The sequence below is a fragment of the Drosophila navojoa genome, chromosome 2 (genome assembly GCF_054131105.1).
Source record: "Drosophila navojoa isolate 15081-1374.11 chromosome 2, UAZ_NAV_1.0, whole genome shotgun sequence".
Lineage (NCBI taxonomy): Eukaryota > Metazoa > Arthropoda > Insecta > Diptera > Drosophilidae > Drosophila > Drosophila navojoa.
The window spans coordinates 15,085,936-15,110,069 of NC_142890.1; the positions used below are offsets into that span (position 1 = coordinate 15,085,936).

The following is a 24,134-nucleotide window of genomic DNA, read 5'->3' on the forward strand; positions in this document are numbered from 1 at the left end:
AATAAACATGAATGGTTAAATTTAAATGCCAGCTAAAAGCACAGATTCTGTAGCCACACACACACACACACACACACACACAAATGCCAAACTTAATGGCACACACACACTCATACACACTGAGAGAGATACAGTTTTGGGGGCAACTGTTGATGGTTTGGCACTAATAGCGCACTAATCGCACTAATTGCTTTGGCTGCAATTATCGTTGACGCCTCCTCGGGGCAGTGGGCGTGGCCATTGGTGATCTGTCGCCATTGTGCGCATGCTGGAAACGAACAGCACCAACTAAGCCAATGGTCATTTGCTAAATTGTTGGCTGTAGTTGAAAAGGAGCTAAGCCCACAGCAAAACAAGAAAAAAAATAGGAGAAATAAAAACAAAACCCGAAAAAAAAACATTCGCAATGAAACAAAATCAATTGGTGATTCCGAACCAGCCACAGCACAGAGTTCTCTACATTTAGGCGTCTCACGTGCACAAAACTCTCTCTCTCTCACTCTCACTCCCTCTCTTTCTGTGTGTGTGTGTTGGTCAGCACCGTTAAGCCTCTGCGGGCAGAGCTCAATGGAGTTCTTAGTTGTACATGTTGTGTCGATGTTTGATTTTGAGATTTGCCATACAAATTGCAAATGCAATGAGCAGGCAATTGTTGAATCCCGATGAGTTCTCAACTGCCTGAATTTGAGTTGAGTTGGGCTAAGCCGATTGCCGTTGATGATACTTCAGGCAGCGAGCGCACAGCGTTCGTTCGCTTTAAATAGTTGAGAATTCATGGTCAGTTTAGTGGTCAAAGTTTTATGGAGGTTTGTCTATCTGCTGCCCCCCCCCATGCATAATAATATAATGGTTGGCCGTAAAACTTACCCTCGGTATCGCTGGTATCCGAAACGGGCGTCTCGCTGGCTATATACTGACGACCGCTCGTTAAATTGCTCTCAACAATTGGGCGTTTATCCTCCAGCTGACGGCGAAAAGCTTTATGATCATCCTGCAAGGCGAAAAAATGAAAATGAGATTTTCTTGTAGTGCTTCGTGTTTATTCGTTTTCACGTACAAAATATACATATATATATTCATATTATTCTACTATTATTTCTGTCAAAGATTTATTTATTTTGGCCACAAATAATCATAGCGAGCAATGCCACTTGGCCAGCCATAAACTATTTGGCTGCAATTGCTTTCCAAATGAGAGAGGGAAATACACAGACGGAAATATATTAATCTATATATAGCGAGCGCACTTCATGGAAGCCCAGCTCGGCGTGAAGAGGCTCACAATAAATTTCGTGTTTAATGCATTTAGTGTTGGAATAAAAAATGCAACAATGCGGCCAAAGGGCACGCCAAGTGCTGGCGAATCAAATGAAAGGCAATGCGAAATACAAGCCGAATTCCTTTTCGAGTGAGTTGGAGCCGCAACTCAAGACTGGGCCCCACTCCAGCTCCACTCCATGCCGCACCAGCAGCCGAAATGTAAATGTCCGGCAGACCGTAACTTAGTGGCAGGCAATAGATTTCCACAGCCTGCTCCTGCTGCCCAGGGTGAAAGTTGCCTCATTTTTTTCATCCTTTCAGATCCCAGCGGGTGTTTGTGTGGGTGTATGTGTGTGTGTGTGTGCTGGGGGTAAGTGAAATTCAAGTGGCGCACGCTGTGTTAGACAGTGTTTCCCCATTTTCAACTGGCCTGGCCAAGTCCTGCCTCTACTGCTGGCTGCTGCTACTCCTGCTCCTGCTGCTGCTGCTGCTGCTACTGCTGCTGCTTTTTTCTACCCGCCTTAAGTGATTTCCGGCATACATATGTGTACATATGTGTACGTACTCGTGTGTGTGAGTGCGAATGCTTCTGACATAACAAGCATCATTTAACAATTATTTAAGAATTCGCAGCCAGAGCAGCAGTTTAGCCCCAAGTGGGACTTTCAATTCAACTACGCCATTCGGTCAAGTTGGGCAGTTAAGATACGCTGTGGCACTCGACTCTGAGCAGAATCGAAGGCAGAGCCGAAAAAAAAAAAAACATCAAAATAAAATAAAAATCCATGAGCTGGCAATAAAAAACATTGACACAGGCTCAGCCGAAATCTCATGCGAAGTCCTTAAATTATATTAGATAAATTTTAATTTCGATAAACGTTTCTATTTTATAAACAGACCGCATCATATCATATTAATATCGTGGAATTTCGCATATTGCGCATACGCACAGCAGGCCTGAGCCCCAATGTTCGTGTGCAACAAATTTCAATTATAAAATTCGTAATCAATTCAATGCACAAATATGTCGACAATAAAACTAAATGCGCTTGGGTCAATTTACTATGATAATACGCTAGCGATGCTAGTGTCAAACTGAATGTGTAACTATGTAAGCCGTGTCAAGTGCGGATTTGCAATTATTTCAACTGCGTTTGGACAAAGCGTGAATCCGATTTGCCTGACATATATATAATTATGCCTAAATATTTGCTCGAAATATGCCCAGCACACAAAATGGGCTTGCCAACCACTTTATGCGCCATTAAATCACAGAGACCCTTCACACACACACACACACACACACGCAGAGAGGGGGGAGGGGGACATGTACAGTCGAAAAATTACAAATTGCGGCTGAGAATGGCACTAAAAATGCCAGCATACCGCACTTGACTGTGCCAAAGCCTTCCACACAATTAGTTGGGCCGAGCAAATTGAGGTGCAGCCAGGGCTCTGCAAAAAGGTTCAAATTGGGTCGTTGGCAGCACACACACACACACACACACACACACACACACACACACACACACACACACACACACACAAGCACCGAGGGTAAAAGGACAGCAAAAGCCAACAAACAAGCTCATGATGAGCAGCGACTGCAGAGTGAACTTTGCGCTCGTCCTTATTGAGGGCATGCTTATTGCAAGTACTCTAGATATTCACTGAGAGCCTTCAGAGAGCGAACCAACTGGCTTCGCGCTGAGTGCAACACCTAGCAACGCATTTACTTTAATACTACAACTAATTAGTTAATTATTCTATAATTCGCAATTAGGCCATGTAATACTTTTCAGCGTAGACCCAAATACATTAAGGCCAACTTATGTTTGTGTGGAGTCAAGACTTTTGAGGGCAACAGAATGTGGTGTGCATAGTGCTTTAAAATATATATTAACAATAAATATGATTATAGTTGCTACGATTATAACGATGCTCAAGGGGCCGTCTTTACATCCGATAAACGCTATAGCCATATACTAAGTTCACTCTTATAAGTTTGTCGGGGAAGCAGAATTTGCATCATTAGCTAATGGACGCTATAAGCGTAGTTGTTATAGCCGCAGTCTACTGTACTAATATTTATGGTTGTAGGTAATGAATAATCCGTAAAGAAGCCCGTGCTTTCTCCGTTAGAGGGTTAAAGTCATTATATACAATTGTTATATATATGTATATTTTTTTATACATATTTATATTCACGAGAAAGCAAACTTAGATGTTCACAAGTTTATATATTGAGATATAATATATTTGATGTGGTTACATATGTTAAATATATAAGCATATGTTTATATATAAGATATATGTGTGTATGCATGTTATGTATATACATATAACGTTTTTTGTACGTTGTTGAAAAATAAATAAAAATATATATATATTAAATTTAAACATATTTAATAAATATAAATGTTAAATTCATTCGTTGATTGACGGATTGCTCTATATAATATTTGCTTAATTAGTTATACAATAGAAAAACTGAATGACTTTACAGACCTATCGACTGACTCATTGATTGCCTAACTGATTGACTGACTGAATGATAATTCAGCTGAGGTTCAGATTGATTGACAGACAATTGATTTTTTGATATACGAATTGTCTGAATAATGTATTTGTATTAATTAACAAGCCCATGCTTCAATCAATCTGTCAATTAATCAAAGACAATATTAACTGACTGAGCGAACATATCCATGCTTAAGAGACTGATTGATTGAAGCATGAACGGATTGATGAAATTTTAATGTTTTCTGTTATAATTAATTGACCAACTTTGTAACGAAGGACAACCTGACTAGTTGACAGATTGATCAATCGAAGCTCTCAAACTGATGCACTGACTGACTAACTGATTGAACAGCGAATTGAAGTACTGACTTCTTGTCTCTCCGACTAGCAGACCAACAGACAGGCCAGAAGAATATACTTCCTTTCACAAATATAGCTCAAATACTTTAAGCTCGCCGCCTTACGGCTTTCACTTTACGTATATCTTAGCACATAGTTTCGCATTATTTATCAGGTTATCTGGTGGATCAACTTACGAGCTGTTTTTGCAGACTGGCCGCATCGCCGCGCACCGGGCCCAGGCCTAAGCTGCTGAGCTCTGTATCCTTGCGAATGACCCACTCGGTTAGCTCTCGCAGCGACAGCAGCAAGGCGTTCCAGTGCTCCGAATTTGATTCCAGGCGATTTCTGTAAGCAGAAGAGGGTCAAAGTGCGAAGGTTAGCGGAGAATACATAAGCTTGATAATAATATTAAATTTAATTTGGCACTTTACAACACTGGCCAAGCAGCTGTGTTGATTACCAACGATGCCCAGCAACAGCCACAAAATGGCAGCGACAATTTGTCTGCTTCCGCCCGTCCGCCCGTCCGTCCGTCCGTCCGTCCATTTATTCGTCTGCCTGAGGGCGGGGCGTCTAATAAACCCTCCCGAGCTGCGCCCCCAGGCATGGCGACGACCCAAGTGGCTGTCGTCTATGCTAAATTTCAGCTCTCGCTGTAATTGTGAAATGCCATGACATTATATTTTCTGCTCCTTCTTCTTCTTCTTTGCTTTTCTTTTTTCTTGTCCATTTCTCGGGCATATTTTTTTGTCCCCGCTCGGGCATCTGAAAACTCTGCATCCGCTCCTCGCTCTGCAATAACAATAGCCCCGCTTTGTGCTTTGTCTGTTTATCTTTGGCGAAATTCCTCGGCTCGTTTTCTTGATTATTATTTTCGCCTGTTCCTCGCTTGTAATTAACGCAAGGCCCGGAACAGAGATCGCACCCGGGCAGCCATACATATGTCCTCAGCCGACTCCTGCCCACTCTCGCTTTTCGCCCATGCAAATAATAAAAGAAATAACTCGCCTCGGAAATATGCTTGGGAAATAAGATGTATTAAAATGCTCTTGGTTTGCTCATTTCGTTGTCTGCCTTCCCCGCTCTTTCGTCTGCAATCTGTAGAAGCACCGAAATGTATACCCACTTCATGTCACTCTCCATTTGACAATGTCTCGTCAGATTTCTTTGCCTCATTTCGACAGCTGCTGGCGTTGACTTTAACCGGGGCAAGGCAATGGGAAGTGAATTCAAGTGAATTTTAAATGCTCTCTAGATTCAGGTTCTGTGCCTAGCAACATTCAAGCGAATTTAATTACGCAGCAATGGTTTAAAGAAGCCTCAAGTATTACACCTCATGTCCCATAGCTCTGCTCTCATCTCTCTCTGCGTATTCATAAAGGGCTGCCTGACAAGCGAATAAATATTGCGATTTTGCACAACTGTCAGTGCTTAATACATTGATTGAGCATTGCAATACTTTAGCAAATCCATCATTTAAGCTAGCTGGGGGCGTGGCTGGCTGGGCATGGCATTTGTGTATCAACCCTCGTCATGGCGACATAGCAACTGCCAGCCGTGTTGTCTGTCCCAAATGTAATTTAAGACAATCCTCCACACGGCACACTGAGCAGCCACATGTGGGCACTCCATACATCAAGTGGGTTCATCAATCTTCGCGCAACTCAAGCGCCGACGACGACGACAGCCTGCAGTTGAGACACCTGTAGATGCCACAAAAACCAAGTTGAAAGTAAAAAGTTTTGACAGCCCAATAGAAGCTCAAAGCCCGAAACTATGCACACAAATGACCCAGAGCGAGCGAGTGGCCGCGGCTAATACAAACAAGAAACTAAAACTTTTCAAGTGCCAGTCAAGTTCCAAATATTTCACTGGAATTTATAAGCCAGCAAATCTTTGGCGCAGCAGGGCAAACAACAAGCGCAGCCAAGGCAAACAGCACAAGGGGTGCCCCAGGAAACGGCAAAGCAAATGCTGCTGGCCAAACAACAACAACAACAGCAAGCGTATCGGAAGTGGAAGTGGAGAGCTGAAAGTGGCCAAACTTGGCTAACGGAAATATGCCAAAACGCCAACAATGAACGTAAATAGAAGGCATCTCGAAACTCTGACAAAGAATAATCGTCAGAGCTTGGTCAACAAAAGGCAATGCCAGGCCGCACACACAATGCCCAACGGGGGCTGCTCTCAGCTGATGGGCGTGGCCAGCGCACACTTAAGGTGTCATTCATTGGCTGTTATGCTGTTATTCTGTTTTTGGCTGCCTTAATTGAAAAACGCTCCAAAGGGAGCCTCAAATATGGCTGCCTCTGCCACAGCGCGCATACGCACCGTTGTACGGCGCTGTCCCTCGACCCTCGACCCTCGACTCTCGACTTTATATTCATATTGCGTTCGCCGCGTTTCTCGTGTCACCATCATTATTCATTTTAAGCCATCAGCGCCAACTATCTGTGTGAACGAGTAAACAGAAGCGCGCCGTTCGCCTGACTTTCGATCAAGTCAGCCGCGGCATCAGTCCGTGGCCCGGCATCAATATCAGCAAGCGGACAATATTTGTAAACGCTGGCGTGCTTTATTTATGAAATGCGGAAATTACAAATACAGCCACACGGCCAGCCGCGGACAAGGACCTGCTGAACCCGCGTCCTGCACTGGATAGCATCATATTGCCACTCGGGCAGCTGTCAACGCCCATCATGGATTGGCCACATCAACGGCGCGTGCGGAGCGACACAGTGTTCTCTGTGTCCGTGTCACTTTTGCCGGTTCCGGGACTTTTGCACGCATTTTGTTGTTCATGTTCTTCTTCTTTTTTATTTATTTTTTTTTATTGATTTTCAAGCTCTCTTTTATGGGCGTAGCTCTTACATCTGACCGCGCGTAAACTGACGTCGCCCGGCCTTGATGGCCGGCCCTGGCTCGTTTGACTGGCTTGTTTGTACGGTTATTTTCGCATTTTCATCAACACAAAGTCTTTGAGTCCAGCATCCCGTTGTCTGTGGCGCTGCAAATGGCACACAACATGCCTTTAATGTGGTTTAATTAATGCGTCAGCCCGTGTTCACGATACTCGGCCACGCTCACTCACCCTAGACAAGCGAATTAATTGCTGATGCTAAGAACTGAGATTCCATGCTGGAATATTGCAATAGGAAGTGCTTAGAATTCTCATTTTACACTCGTGCCCGAGAGCTAGAGTTATGTAATACCAATGGGTAAGGATTAATAATAGGAGGTGAAATGGAAATCGAAAACCGATTTTTTAGCCATGTTGAGTCGAGTAATCAAAGCTTCTCTAAACCTCAAATTTACTTTAAGTGTTTAGCACTCATATACCTAAAGGCAACAGCATATATTTTATTCCTTATAGTCTATAGTCTACCCTTTATAAAGTAAGGCTTAAGTTCTTTGGGAAGCTGAAAGAGCACATATGTATTTTTTAGCTAAAAAAAAAAAAAAACATTCATTTTTAATCTGACGCAGAAATCCGTTAATAATTTGTCGAATCCAATATGAAATAAAATTCCGATTCTTGGTGAAACGAAAAAGAAGAATATATCAAATAATTTCTGCATATTTATCAGATCCTTTACAAGGACTCAAGACTGTATATTAAATATAATTGTTAATATATATATATTTGCATAAAGAAGCTAGTTAAAGATTTTTGCATTAGATTGTGAATGTTTCTCAAAATGTTTTTATACAATATCTAAATAACTCTGTCATGCTTTACAGAACTTAATTCCCTTTGAAGCACCTTTCGTTAAATCTTCTACTTCTTGTATTTTCTCTCGTCGTTCGGGGAAATCATATCAAGCCAACAATGGACTTAGGTACCCTACTCCACTCGCTCTCTCTCTCTCATTCAACAACAACCGCAGCTTCCTTGAGCTATAGCCACCTACACTTTTCTATCTGGCTGAGAGAATTAAAGCATGCAGATTAGAGATGCGTGCAGCTGAAACGCAAACTCATTCAGCTAATAAAAGCTGACAGCCTCTCTCAGCCATACTATGGCAACAGCGGGAGGCAAACACAGCATTACAGCCAAAGGCTTTGCTATTAATTTCTTATTATATTGTACATATATTACATATATGTATATTATTTGTATATATTTTATTTATATATTATTTGTATGTGTTTATATAAATTATTTACACATACATATGTTTTATTATAACTTTAATAAATGTTTCATCATGATGTTCATTCCATATATTTACGCATTCATCGAAGGCCTATTGGCCTAGTTATTCAGAGCTCAGAGAGTTCCCTGAACAGATGTGAGTTTGCTTAGTCGCAAACAAAAGTAAATAAAAAATATATATATGTATACCGTTATCGGCTAGAGCTCGACTAGCGAACATCATTATTATAAAGCAATACAAACACAAGGCAACACTCAGAGGGCCAGAAACAAATATACATATGTATGTATGTAGAAAAGGAGAAAGTTGGGGGCCAAAAGCACTTACCTGATTGCAATACTTTTCGATTTTAAATTATTCCAGCGTTGATTCATTTCATCCAAGCGGCGCTGCAGCATAACGGCATCCTCTTGCGAGGTGAGCGAACCCAAAAGTTTGCGGCCGGTGCCATCGAGACGATCGTAAACAACGCGATGGGTTTCAATTTCCGATTGCAGATCCTGCAAAAGTTGTAAAGTTCAAAGCCTGAATGAGTGAGTGTGCAAAAAGTAACCAAAAAAAAAAAACCGAGTTGTGTGGGAAATGCTAATAAATTAGTATATGTGAAATTTATTCAAAACTCAGCCAACGCACGGGCAGCTGCAAGGAAATTGAATTTCAATTTCTATACAAATTTTCCGTTTATGCTAGCCCCACACCTTCCCGCCTATAATTGCGAGCATATGTGTGTGCGTGTGTGTGTGTGTGTGTGGGTGTGCTTTATGTACCCAAAAGCCGTGATATGCAAAATGGCTGCAAACATTTTTAGACAAAGCCAGCGGCACTGCAAGCGACCCGGGCAGCGGATTAAAAGCCAGCCATTTAGCACAACAAGCAGGCCATGAAATTGCCGAGCAGGCCATCAATAAGCCCGCACATACCTCTGGGCCATTCCGGGCGCCATTGTGTCCGACATGCGCTCCACGACTCGCTCACCTTGCCCCACCTGCCACCTACAACCTGCCACCTGGACACTTTTGAACATGAGTGATAAGTTTTTAAGCGCCTCGCTACCCGTGTCCCGTGTCCCATGTCCCGTGTTCCGTGTTCCGTGTTCCGTATACCGTATTTCGTATCCGGTGCCTCGACTCGCTTTGCAATTATTAACCGCATGTGACCTCCGACCCCTAAAGCCACATAGCTCCACAGTCACCCACCCACAACCAACAACAACAACCACCTGACTAGATTTCAAGCTGCGGTGCGTCTCAGTTTTTAGCTGTCGCTGGCATCTGTGCGCTGTGGCAGGTGTTTTATTTGTCAACCCGCCTGGCAAAGGCTTAAAAATGTTTTGCTCCTCGCCTTGGCTCGGACCCAAACAACATACAAAAATGTACCCAGTTATTCGCTGTGGTTTTGTTGGTTAAGTCACCCACAAAGTCCACACACACACAGGCACATATACACATGCATATATATATGTAGGTATATGTATTTCTATATATTTAAACAAATATACACACATTGTATGTGGGGTCTTGTGAGTTTTTAGGGCCGGTTTTATGGGGCTTTAACTTTGATGTGGCCAAGTTCATGCGGTTCACACAGCACATTTTAGTTCCCGGGATAGCTTATGTGAACTCAGGTCTTCAGTCGCCCACTGAATAAATGAAGTTGGCCAGCCCGAGAGCCCATTTTTCGCAAATTCAATTAACAGGCAACAATAAGCGTTTATGCATAATAATTTCAGATGGACTTGTCTATACAGAGAACGAGTGAGAGAGAGAGAGAGAGACAGGAAGACATTTAATACCATTTATCCATTATGATTCGTTAACAGCTAGTCCCTGGCTTATACTTCAATCAAACTCAAGTCGAAATGTTGCCAAGGCTGTTCTCATTTATTTGGAAATTCTCGCATGGATTTACAATGAATTTTGCTGTTTATTTGCAGCTTTTTAATCCCAGAATCCTTCACAGTTGACGTCGCCTGTCGCGGGCGCATTGCCAGGCAGCTGGTTTCGCTAATTGAATCAATCAATCAATCACACACAACGTGCCAAATAAACTAATTAAAAGTGGAATTAGTGGCACATACGAGCAGACATAAAAATAGCAGCGCAGGAAACGGCTTCTAAAATAATGCCTGCTTAAATACATATATATGTGTGTGTGTGCGTGTGTCACTGTACTGTGGGTGTGTGCGAGTGTGGAAGTGTGTTTGCTAATTAAACCTTCATTAGGGCGCCAATGGCTTTTGTTGCATGTAAACAATAGAAAAAAATTAGTAGGAAGGCAAGAAATAAATAAAGCCAAGCAGTCAAAGGGCGTTGAATTCCAACGACGTTTTCACTCGGCTGCTGTGCGAAACGAGGCAACAATTAATTTGGCTTATGCATGTCACACACACACACACACGCACACGCACACACACACAAGCCGTGCGATTCAATTAATGCGCAAAAATTGTTTATACACCAATAGAGCGGAAATGAGCGATGCCAAGGGATGGGGCTGTTCCAGCGAAAAAATAGAGAAGAAAATAAATAAAAATACAAAGCAGTTTTAATGAGCAGCCCAGCTCGCGTGTGTGTGTCAGCAGGAGGCGTGGCATACATGAGCCGAAGCCGATTAAATCAATAAAAAGGAACAACTGCCAACGGCACGGCGTCTCCACTAATAACAGCAATTTGTCCCGTTGCATTCGGTCATTACTACGTTGTCCAAGCAGCACACTTCCCTCTCCCCCATCGCACCGCCAGCCCCGTAAACTGACTCAACTAATTTCCGTGACGAAAGCTCGCAATTTGCGACTCTGACTCTCCATCAAGGCTGGAAGCCGTGAAGCTTTTTAAATCCGACTTTGCGGCAGACTTTGGCGACTCCCGCAAAGACTCATAAATGCAGGTATTATCAGCATTAAGCTGGGGTATTTTTGTGCATGTGTGTGTGTGGGTGCATGCATGAGCAAGTATTGTGCATGAGTTGTGAAGGAAGGCAGCTTAGCTCACGCTTTGTTGCCTCATTTTTTACATTTCCGCTGTGCAAGTGTTTGAGTATGTGTCAGTATGTGTGTGTGTGTGTGTGTGTGTGTGTGTGTGTTTGTGTGTGTGTGAGAGTATGTGTATGCAGTGCATTTTGCAGTTTTAAGCCCCAATTAAGTAAATGCCAAGCGTACGCTCGCCCGCCCTCTGTCTCTCTCTCTCCCTCTCTCCCTCTCACACACAATGGTGTGAGCCATAAAGCAAGACGTGATTTAAATGCCAAGCGAACGTGGCCCAACGCCTACTTCTGGACGCATGCGGCTTAGTTGCTATTAACTACGATTGCTTTTCAGCCAGCCGACATTTTTTTAAATTTTTTTAATAATCACTCGGAAAAATAAATGTTGAGCCAGTGCGCTCAGCTTAAAGCTGTGACAGCTCGAATTTAGTTATTAAATTATGCTATTGTTGTGCAGCTGCATAGCTGCTGGCAGCAAAGCACTCTTCAATCGCACACACAGTGCGTATGATAAATTTTCGATTAAGTCGGGCACAAAATAAACACGACACTGTGCCACTGAAAACTCATATGCTCGCCTGCTCGTCTGCAACGTCAGCATGAATTTGAAATCAAATTTTTGAAAAGAGCCAGAGCCAGAGCCAGAGATACCTGCGGCTGCTTTTTTCCTCATAAATAATAGCTGCAGCCATCAAGGCAACAACAACAACAAGTTGAGGAAGCCAAGCTAAATATCAAGAGACAGCAGCCGACCTTACAAATAAAATGGAAATGCGTTTATAACGCGCTCATAAATATATTAGGGGCACATAATAAACACATCACCAAGTGCTGTCGACTGAAGCAGTGACGAATGTTTAACAAGACTGCCCAGACACGCCCACACCCACACACACACACACACACACACACCACCCCAATGGCAGCTGCTTGGCTGTCAACAGGGCCCAGGCGGCGAGCCGTCAAGTGGATCTCACTCGAGGCGACTGTGAGCCACTGCCACGCCCCACTGCCGACCCCCCAAAACAAGTGAAAACGGAAACGACAACAAAATTTAAAAAAAGGCCTCGATGAGAACTCACTCATTCGCCCACGACTACCCCTGCCCCTCTTGTAAACATGCTGATGGAGCGTTTTACATAATTCACATGGCCCACTGTTCGGATGCGTGTAAATCCTTTATGGCAACTTTAGCCGGCTGTGGCAACAACCGCATGCTGGAAGCTGGCAAACTGAAATTTGATTTGCACCGAACGACACAAAATGTGCTCAGCTTGTTTGCTCAACGCTTATTTCAGCTTATTTGATTATGTTTACCTCAGGTGTTGCCTTTATTTGCCTGAGCAACGTGAGCGTAAATATTATCTACCTGACTGAGCTCTCTCTCTCCTCTCTCTCTCTCTCACACTCTCTCTATCTCTTGGAGCCGCTGAGCACTGTGTGGAATGTCAAATGAATTCAAAATGAAATTTCACGCAATCCGTTGTGAATTTATTGATTCAGCCTCAGTCTGTTTACTCGGCGCATTAAATACGGCCAGGCAGCACTTAAAGCGTCCAGAGCAGAAGCGAATGTGTGCAAAGTCCTTTCGGTTTCTTGATTTCCTGGCAAAGATTTGTTTGTTCCACTGCCATAAGAATATTTTCTGATAATAGTAAACTATTGTTTTATTGCCGGGATTTTCCTGAATGCTTGTTAGCAGGAAGAATTATTTTTCATTGATAAATAAATATTTTACGATGCAGCCAAGAAAAACTTGACTGCAATGAGAGCGTGAGCCACTGCAGAAGCTAAGGAAAACAGAGGACAGTGCTTGACTTTTTATTACCTTAAAGGAACATCTCCATCTCTATATAGAATGGACTCTTAACTAATGAACTTTAATTTCAATCGCAAGCATAGGTATAAAAGTCAGTTGGCATCAGCTGCAGTTGCTAGAAGAACAAAAAGCAATACAAAACGTTTCACAGAGACAAAACAGCTCGAAAATGAAAGAAACTATAAACTCCAATTTATCTGTATGTCATATAAGCTTGGCTGCACTCGTCCTTGACTTATCTGCAAACTTTACGCTGCACTGAGCAAAGGCAGCACACAGCACTGACTCTGTGAATTAGCTACGTTTAGCAGGTGGTTCGATGGCAACAAAAAGCCAATGACAAAGCCAGAGACAGAGCCAGAGACAGAGCCAAATCCAAATCATTGAAGCGCTTCGCAGTATCAGCTGTGCAGCAGTGAAGCAAGCAGATCTGATGGAAAACTCAGTTGACGCACGTTGGGGGCTTCGCTCAGTTGGCTAATTCCTTTTCCTTTATGGCTAACGAAGCTGGCTCATAAAGAGGCCGGACGAAGAGTCGCATCATAGTTTCCTACACCACAGGGACCCGGGCTGTGCGCCACTCAGCGCACTGCCGGCACTCGGTTTGCTTTGGCTTCGTTTCGTTCGCTCCGTAGGTGGCTCAAGTTTACGGCTTGGGCTTGGGCACTCTCGTTCCCTCTCTGGTTCCCTTGCCTGTCACCATTATATTTTTAACCCGTGTCGCTTTCATTGTTTAACCCCCGTCTCCCCGTTGTCCTGCTGTAGTTTTGTATTCAAAGGTGCAACCCTATCTCAAGCCGTTATGTGCTTTCGACCCCTCTTCAGGGCATATCATCTTTTCCACTTAGCCGTGTGACACACCTTAAAGGCCCGGCTACCTTTAATGCCATTAGGAGAAAGTCAGCGCTGGCCCAAGTTCGAATACATCAGATATTCACATCTGGGGATAGATAAGCAGCAGCAACTCCTTCGTTCTATTCCTGGCCCAATCCCCGAGCTCGGGGGAAACAAAGCGCCGTTGCCGTTAAAGCTGCTCAGCTTCGCAAATAACCAACAGCAGGAATATTACATTGCTCTGCATAAGTAGCTCAATGGGTCTGGCATAATCCTCAATGATGCGTCCGCTCGCATCCGCTCGCATCCGCTTTGCATTTCAATGCTTCTGTCCAGCTCCAGCTCGCCAACAGAAGCCTTTGTTTCTGTGCTGTGTCTCTCGCTCTTTATTGTTGACTGCAGGCTGCAGGTGAGCTTCAGTTACGGTCTTAGTGTGTCGTGTCACACTCGCCTCGTCCCAGGGCTTGCATATTGTTACTCGTGTTGCCTTTGACTTGGGCGTCACAAAATAAAAAGCAACCAAACAAAACAAGCGCTGCCATTATTTTTGTGAGGCCTGCACCACACGTACGCCCGGGCACCTTGGCTAAAACCATTCAGCGGGGTCTACGGTCGCCGGTCATAGTCAAAACAATTGCTGTTGCTCTTGTATGTATTCCCGGCTGCCTGACTCCTGGCTGCTGAGCTCTGAGTCCTCGCTGCCAGCCGGCTATTAACCCAAATCCCCAGAGTGGCAGTTGTTGTGTATTTCAATGTGTCTGCCTCGCTGGCTTTGGCGGAAAGTTCAACGGCAGCGCCCATAAATAAAAACAACTGTTTTCCTTCATTCATTCATTTCATTTTTGTTGTTTTGTTTTCAGCTTTCAGTTTTCTTGTTTGTTTCGCGTTTAATGCATATTAATCATACGCCATGTTTGCCGGCTGCATTTCAATTGGCCAGCTGCGAGATCCGTTGACATTTCCAATGCAAATATTTCTTAGTCATACTCATTGATTAAATTACATTTATGCTGAGCTCTCGACTCTAGCTGAATTCATTTGCTAAACGTAGCCAACGCTAGCTGAACATGTGAAAAATGCAACACGAGACGCTTGCAAAAATGTTTTTAATTAAAAATTTCAGAGCGAAACTGCGAAAAAAAAAATGAACAGAGTGTTGAGCACTAATATTTCACATAATGGGATACTACGAAATGAAATTCCATTAAGGACGCAGCACTCAACGGATATTGCGAAGACTGTCAGGAGATATTCTTTAAGCTGTTGAGGTAAAAGCGCCAAAGGAAGGGATTTATAATAGGTAAAGTAAATTTACTTTATATAAATTTAAGCTAACAACATATAAAAAAAAGTAAAACAAATTTTTATTTAAAATTTGTTATCTAGTTTTAATAATAGAGAAAACTTTTATCTGCTTCTACAGACTATTCTTAAAATATTTAAAAAGAAGGTATATAAATTCTCTATTGTGAACATTGAAATGTGAATTTATGAAGGAATCTCTCTCTCCCTCTCTCTCTCTCTCTCTCTCTCTCTCTCTCTCTCTGTCTCTCTGCCTTACATTCTCTCTCTTGCTCTCCCTCTCCCTCTCTCTGTCAATCTCTCCCTCTCTGACCGCCATGCGAAACGTCAACGTTTGTTTGCCAACAAATTTATGCGCCACGTTAACGAACATTTAGCAATGCTAACAGAGTCGGCCCAGTTGGCACATTGGCCAAGTTGGCAACTATTTTCGCAGGGCTGGCACCAAAATGTGCTCAGAGCGCTGCAAAATAAACGAAAAGTGTCTGCTTTAAGTCAAATGAAATATGCCAAGAAGAGTTGAAGCACTGTGGAGCAGGAGACGGGAAGAGGAGGGCGACTGCATTGAAGATTTGCGTGACGTTTGTTGCGAAAATATTTTGCATAGCAAACGAGGCAACGCTCATTAAAATTCATAAAGCAGCGAGCAGCCAAACGAGGAAAACACCAAAGATGAAAAACTGGCAACAGCCAAATGTGTGATGCCATTACTTTTGCTTTATATTTCTATTTGTTGTCTCGCTGCTCGCTTTGCTTTTGTTTTGGCCCAAAGTAAATTGAAAGAAATAAAATGCGGTGGCATCATAATTGCGCCATCTCGCGCATCTCCTTGCGGGCATAATAAAATTCCACATACGACTCGGGATACCCGGGCCCCGGTGCGATAAGAAACGAATATAATTGAGAAATGTTCGCTGCCTTCGCTGCTGGGACTTGCCTGCGTGGGCGTAACCACTGCGCAGAGCCAAAAGTTTAGTTATTTATTATGCTTGGCAAATATGGAAATTAAAAATATCTTAAGCTGCCTGCCGAGTGCAGCAAATATCCTAAGTAGATTTCGCAAATACTGGAAATTCCATGGACTTGGGCAAATGAGTGCAATGCGGGGCTTTAAGCATAATATGCATAGATTATGAAGCAAAAGTAAACATTACTTAATCAGCATGGCATGAAACGAGCTTGGCTCGGGCTACTTTCAAAGTATTTTCTCCGCTTCAAAAAGTATTTATTATCGTGGGAGGGCGAGCTAAATAAAAGCAGAAACTAAAGCAACAGCAACAACAACAACAGCAACAGCAGCTCCAGTTTAATTTGTTTATTAAATATGAACGAGTACTCAGTGTGCTCCACATCCACTAGGGTATAGACTGATATGGACTGGCTGTCTGTGTGGCTGTGTTTCTGTGTGTGTGTGTAGGTAACTAGTTGCTGGATAAGCTCATCAGAAGGCTCATCATCACGACGCTGGCAAGGACGACACTTTTGAACTACTTTAACTTTGTCTAGTCCTGGGCACTCGGCTCTATCTGCCTCGACATGGGAGGCTCTGCGCTCAGGCCCTTAAAACGTTCGCTGCTGCTCATAAGCAGACGCTTTCATGTGGCAGCGACAGCACAAAGTTTTCAAGGGACGCTGTCGAGCGACTTTTTAAATTAGTCGTAATAAATAATTAAGCATATCGCATGTGGATTTTGGGCCAGGACATGTGACTCGCAAAGCGCAAACAGAAAATTGCAGTTGATATTTTCCTTCTCGTTTGCTTTGGCTCTACTCCGGAGCTGCGGAGCTCACATAATTGGAGCTGGCAAACGAGCAGTTGGCAAATAAAAGTTTTCGCTTTGGATATAACAGCAAAATAAAACATATGCAAATTCAAATCAAATCTCTGAGATATACACAAAAAAAAAAAAAAAAAACAAAAACAAAATGAAAATAAAACAAATAAATAACTTTCTATGCCAAATGCAAATGTTTTACAAACTTTGCAATGTAAATACGCAATTTGCCCAAGACCAAGCCGGAATATTTACTGCACATTTCAATAACAGATACATGCAGCTAATTGCTTCAAGTCCGTAATTGACTTACGAAACAGCCACATGAGGTGTGCTGAAGAGATACATACACAGCATCGAAAGAACTGAAAGTCAATGATAAGTCCGGCTGCAAACAGTACCTGGATTACCTTAAGCACACGCAGCAGCAGGAGGACCTCAGTAAACTGCATGCAAACATCATCGACGGCAATCACATGGACAGCCATTGGCAGTGCGAGCGAGCGATGCGCAAGGAAACACAATAGCTCTAATGTATATAGCAACAGGAAATACGATTCTCCCCCTCCCTCTCACTCTTTCTATCTCTCTCTTTCCAACACACACACCTAAATTAAAGCAGCTAGCCCCGAAGTCAAGCTGCAAGAGCTTCAGCTGGCTGATAGCTGCAGTTAATCTGAGCTAATAGCAGAGCATAATACGGATTATTTACTAGCAATGCAACGATTGGATAGATAGATAGATAGATAATAGTGAAACGCTTGATAGAATATTAATTTCAATATAATTAATGAGAGCTACTAGGATTTATAGAACAAAGGGCTAAGCATTTGCCATCAAATTCAAGTAGAATTTATAAACGAAAACAATTCAAAAACTAACTCGAGCTAAGAATTTATTTAAGAATTTTTTATAGCAGTTTAATTCAGTTAGTTTCAAGATTTTAGAGGCCAATAAATGCATAGTTATTTACCTGACTTATAAAGTCTAAAATTAAAATTAGTTTTTATTTATGTTTAATTTTTGAACTTTAAACGTAAATAAAATATGCATTATTAATTCGACTACAAAAGGTAAAAGGTAAAACTTAGATTGTGAGCTTTATTATCAGAGTTTTATGCATATACAAAAATAAAAAATAAAATAAAAATAAATAAACAAATAAAGAAGTAAAATAAAAATAAATAAATACATAAATAAAGAAATAAAATAAAATCAAATAAATATACCAAACAGAAAATTTGTAAAATATATATAAAAGTAAATTCCTAGTTTGTTTTTCCTTTACCATTTCTGTTGACAGATTCTAAATGAAATATTTTGCAGTTTAATTAACATATTTTGTAAATAAATTAATATGTTTTCAGCCATTTGGAGTTTGTTGATTAAATAAAAGTCTGGCATACTTACCCCCCATTAAATATGCATTTTAAATTAAATTCGCGTTAATTTGTTTTCATCATATTTGGCGAGCTGCAGCTATTCACACTTGCAATAAAAACTAGCAAAATGCGATAATTATTTATAAGGGTATATATTTTTTTATTCGGCTTTTTCATTGTTCAATTGTTTATGAACATATAATAATTATAACACATTTTTTTTTCGCACAATTTAACTAATTAACATTTCGGTTTCATGTCACTTTAAATGCATTTAAGCCATTATATCATTATCTCAAAACATGTAATAAATGAATAAAAATACCCAAAATTGTTCAATTATTCTATTTCCAAAAAATCTACATCTTTTTCACATACAGGGCATCAGCTAGTCGTTCACATCCAAGTTCACATCCAATTTCAGACATTTTTTAATATATTTATGTATGCAAATAAATGCTCTGAGCGTATGTTTCTGTGGGACTCTATGTTTGTGTGTGTGTGTGTGTGTTGGGTTTTCCTTAATTTGTTTTACAGAGCTACCTCATGTTTTAGTCGTTCCTTTTTTTTCCACTGAGTTCTTAATTTAATTTGATGCTGGCCGCAAGGACCGCAATATTTAAGACTTTTTATGGACTCGGCTGGCACAGTCTTTATGAGCTAGTTTTTAACGTCCCAGAGCGCAGCGCGCTTTGCATAACTAATTAAAGTTTGTTGCCTCAATTTAAGCGCCATTCCTTGGCTCTTGTATGCAGCTGCAGCACACAAAGCAATAAATGTAGCAAGAGCAAAAAAAATTATGACAAGCAAAAGGCGTTACCAGCGGGAAGAAGAAGCATTAAAAAACTGAGCGAGAGTCCAGCTGGACTTAAATTAGCATGCTTTAAATGAAGCTTAGCTTGCTTTGCAAAGGCTTAAAGCACTCTATAAGCTAAGCCAATGGCTAATCAATACACAGAAATCCCATCACATGGGACCCTTTAGGAAACTTTTTCTCTCACCCAATTGACCGAGGAGCGAAGCTAACCCAGCCGCAAGGATCTACCGATGAAAAGTTTTCACAAATTATCAGCGCAGTAAATGAAACTTTGTTATGGCACGACCCAGAAATTACACACGCTGCTGATGTAGGTCCCTATACCCTTTATACACATAGACAGCTAATAGAAAGGGTATATCAGCTAGCAAGAGAAGCAGGCAGATATGAAAAAAATAACCAATGGAATTTTCAATATATATATATATAAAATATAATATGTATTTATTCATTTTATTTTTTATTTGATTACCAACTCAATCGACTCTACTGGGTAACTGCAGAGTCGCACAGCTTGGTGAGCTTTCTGCTTATGGACCGATAAACTTTGAAAAGTTGCGCTGGCCGAGCCATCATTGCTCGAGTTGTGTGTGGCCTCCACGCGGCGACTGGGCAGGCGCCTCACGTATGGCACACTTTCGTGTAGTACAAATATGTAATGGGAGTTTTACAAACTGGCCGCGGAGCAGGGCCAGTGGTGCTAAGCCACGTGCTTGCGTACCAGTTAGCGTACAATTAAAAAGACAAATAGCACAGCGAACTGGTCAAGGCCCCAGGAGAACAGGAGACCAGGGGACCAGTAGACCAGGAGTCCAAACAAGCATCAGCAGTTCGGGGCTCAGTGTAAATCACATTTGGGGAATAACATTTTAGTTGGGTAATTAAACTTATTGAAATAAATTGCCAATTTGCGGTCAGGTTTGTGGCGCTTCGGTTTTTAACTTTTAATGAAATGTGCGCAAAAACTCTGGAGCTGGACAAAAAGCGCCAAAGCGGAAAGCAGCCAACTTAAAAGAGAATATAATGCAACGGGTCAGCGAATGGCTGCAAAAAAATTGCAAGTTTTAATGCGGCACAAATACAAATACAAATATCGTTTTTATGTGAGTTTTTCCTCACACACACACACAGAAACATTTATATATATATTATATATACTATATAAGTTTTTTTCTTTTTCTCTTCTCTCTGCACATACTCTTTGCACTATTTGTTTGTGTGCTTAATGGCGTCGAAGCGAAATGGAAAAGCGCCAACCTTGTTGGCACTTTACAAGAAAAATATTATGCCACTGATGGCTGATGGCAACTCGTTCGCGAGCTTAGTGTCAAGAGTTGCTTGCACCATTACGAGGGCGTACGTTGAGTGAGGGTGGTGGAGGCGTGGCGTGGCGTACAGTTGCATTTACTGTTTATCCACTAATCGAATGTTGGATCAGGCAATAAAAGCATTCCATAGACTGGCATTGATTAAGGTATTGTTTCGAGCTGATAAGTATTTTTGAAACAGAGTGCAAGAGCAAAGTACACATTGAGTAAGATATGGCTAGCTCATCCCTTAAGCTGTTCAGTGCGGGGCTAATATAGCCGCAAGCATATTGTTGCGACGAACAGCATGTGAACATTCTATTGAAAATGTTTCGAATCGTGCGCAGAGCAAACTTGACAAACTTTTCTTGCCATAAAAAACATGCCACAAAGTGAACAACAAGACAATCAGGCAGACAGTCTATTGAAAAGTTAAAAAAAAAGTAAGCCGAAGCAAGGCAACGCACAGCGTATAAAAACCCAACTGAGACGCACATTAATAAAGTTGGCAACTTGCAGTTAACTTTGCCCGTGAGTGTGCTTAAACATTATAAACAACAACAACAACAAATGGGCAAACAAACGACTAAATTACTTGGGCCGACAGGCGCCTAAAAGTATACAGCACGCACCGAAGCAATAAACAATGTGAAACCGCAGCGCATCGTAGCAGGAGTAGGAGCGAGAGCAGGAGGAGCACGAGCAGGACTTCTTACGGCAAATGGCAAACTGATTTAAAATTAAGCGAAATGATTTTACCTAACGCGCTGCACAACACGCAAACACAGCCCACAAATGAGTATCATCAATCACGCGGCACCGAAACGTGTGTGTGTGTGTGTAGGTGTGGGTTTGGCTTGCGAAGGGGTAGCGCCAGCCAAGTGAGCGAAGGGCTAACTTTGTAGAGAACAGCCGGAAGTTGGCTTACAGCGTCTTTAGGGGAAATGCTGCGGATATTCCAGATATTAAGTAGCCGTCCCGTTGGCCAAGCATCAGCTGCAACTGCGCCCAACTTTTTTAATAATTTTCCTGGTCTCGGCTTTGGCACAGCAGTCAATTATGCTAATAAATTCAATAAACAAATTGCTGACTTGGCTTGCAATCCGCCATCATTGTCTTGCCATTGGCTAAGCCTGCCCCAGTTACGCTCTCTCACTCGCACTCACTCGCTCTCCTCTCTCTTTCGCTCACTCTTTAAGCAATAAAGTTGTTGGCCTAAGTGGCGCACTTCAAGTTTTGCGGTTTGTCGCAAAATACACAAATTCTAAAGTTCGTCTCGCACTTTGCCAGCTGCCACACCTACACACACGCACACACACACATACACACAATTGCAATTGCCTCTCGTTCAGCTGTTTGTGCGAGGCTAATAGCTGCTCGGCGTTGGTGTTGATAACTTCCAACGGCTGCCGGGCGGAAATTGTTGCCTCGTTTAGTTTATTTATTTGAAAATGATTTCGCCAAGAAAACCGCAGGTACTTGAAATTAAATTATTTACATTTCCCTGTCATCAGCGCAAGCCGAGAGAACGAACCATACACTCGACAACAGATTCACATCAGCTTCTCGCCTCTCGCCTCTTGCGCTCTCCTTGCTACCCCGCTCACGCCCAACAGCGAAAACTTTGATAATTTGCATTGTTCTCACTCTTCATGTGCTTGGCAGACTCTTAAGTTGCCATTGTTTATATTTGGATATGTTGCAAACTTCACATGCTTGAGGCGAGAAAGAGAGAGTGTGTGAGAGAGAGAGAGAGAGCGAAAGAGAAAGAGAGAGACATAAGTACTTAAATTCATTATTTTTCAAGTGCATTCATAAAGTGAAATGAAATATTCTATACGTTTCTTATATTTCATACACATTTCTTTTCAAGCTTAACGAAATATATATATATTTAATATATTTTATAAATAACTTTAAAATATATTGAAAGAACTTAAAGTAAATTTAAATTGTTGTTGAGCTTTAATTAATCATATATACATATTTGGAACAGTTTCTTAAAGACTTCATAGTGACCTACATGAAATGCCACTCATTAATAACTCAATTGAATAAGATAGGTGAATATATTGCAGATTAAAGAGCTTTGATAAATATGTGAAACACATTCGAAATATAAAGTATTAAATAGAAAGAAAGATCCACATGTATAGTTCATTCATATATAATATATAGACTTGACTTCACTTTCATTGCATAGTTCACTCATATATAAAGATTTCTGCCATTCTTCTCAAGATATTAGCCATGTGGAAATGCCAGTTTATTATATTACAAATGTGTGGGGAATGCGCAAATACCACAAGCAGCTACAATTCCAAGTGATATCTATAAATTATATTAAGCGCACAGCAGATAACTGAATTACTATATAATATTCGTTATGCCCCTAAGCAGCTGCAATTAGCCAAGGAAAAGTATGCATGTATATCGTACAATAATACATATACAGCATATAGCAGACGACATTAAGTCGCATATGAGGCAGATTAAATGGTGCTCCGAGAGATACATAAATTATGAGCACAGCTGACAGCTAGGCGGATTGTGAGACGAGATTCGGAATTTCAGACAGCCGAGACAGAAGGAGTGCAGGAGGCAACTGGCTCAGTCTGCGCGTCCTTGCGAGCATGTGGCAGTGGCAGTGGGCGTGGGCGTCGGCATGGGCGTAGCTGCTGCCAAATAAGACAAATTAAGGCAGGGCACACACACACACTCGAAAGATACAACATGTTAACAGCGACAATAACAAGTTATGATACAGTCGAGGCCATAACAATAAAATGCAAAGAGCAACTTGCCAAATTCATTTCATTTCACAAAACTATGTCGCAAATAATAAACTGGCGAGCAGGAGCAGAAGCAGGAGCAGGAGCAGGAGGAGGCCACACAGCAGAGTACATGTAGATTGTCACGTGTAGTTCCTTATATTTGGCAGCCTGATTTTGGGACAGCTTATCCACGTTGATAGACGGCAGCGACCACACTGAGCGCTAAAAGTATTCGGCAAGTAGATTTTTGACTTGGCATTTACGACAGCGCCGCCATTAAGCGTTTCAGCGATCCGCACGTCACACTAAGACCCGTCTGGTCTACTGCGCGACTGGAGAGATTCGTGTGGCGGCCTTTGAAAAGTTTTTTCTACGTTTTTCTCATTTTTTTTTTTCGCACGATTTTAGCATGGACTTAGTTGCCCATATGCATGAGTGTGTGTAGAAGTGTGTGCGCACACTTACACTTACTTATAAAGCGCTTTCTTCTAACCGCACAGCACATTAAGTGTTGTCCTAGAGTGTGTCTACCACTCCCCCATCCTCTCCCTCTCCCTCTCTGCCAGTGTGTGTGGCGTGCAAATCTTTGAGTTCGTGTCCCGAGCTTAACTTTGATTTCTGTGTGTAACTTTCTCACTTAAACGGGCGTTAGAGCGTTACAAACTGTCGACTGGAAAAAAGTTGAGGCCGTCCGACAAGGGAATTGCATAAAACTTATCCCGTTGCTTAAACCATAGTCAGGATTCCCACTGAAGTTCACACTTAAAGCAATGCATTGCCACAAAAGTGTGAGCTATATATGTCATATATATGTATATATATAAATAAAAGCAAATATCTGACAAGTTTCTCTCAATCAA

General features: G+C 41.8%; 1 protein-coding gene across 17 annotated transcripts in view; it reads right to left on the bottom strand.

The window, feature by feature from the left end:
* Dys (Dystrophin) overlaps positions 1-24,134 on the bottom strand; it is a 163,089-nt gene that overhangs the window by 38,430 nt on the left and 100,525 nt on the right. For all 17 annotated transcript variants that reach the window (XM_089265545.1, XM_089265593.1, XM_018111938.3 and 14 more), the window contains 3 exons: positions 8,610-8,782; positions 4,320-4,470; positions 868-991 (listed from right to left, as the gene is read on the bottom strand). In XM_089265545.1, the coding sequence (XP_089121671.1) occupies positions 868-991; positions 4,320-4,470; positions 8,610-8,782 (448 nt within the window). The remainder of the gene's footprint in view (positions 1-867; positions 992-4,319; positions 4,471-8,609; positions 8,783-24,134) is intronic.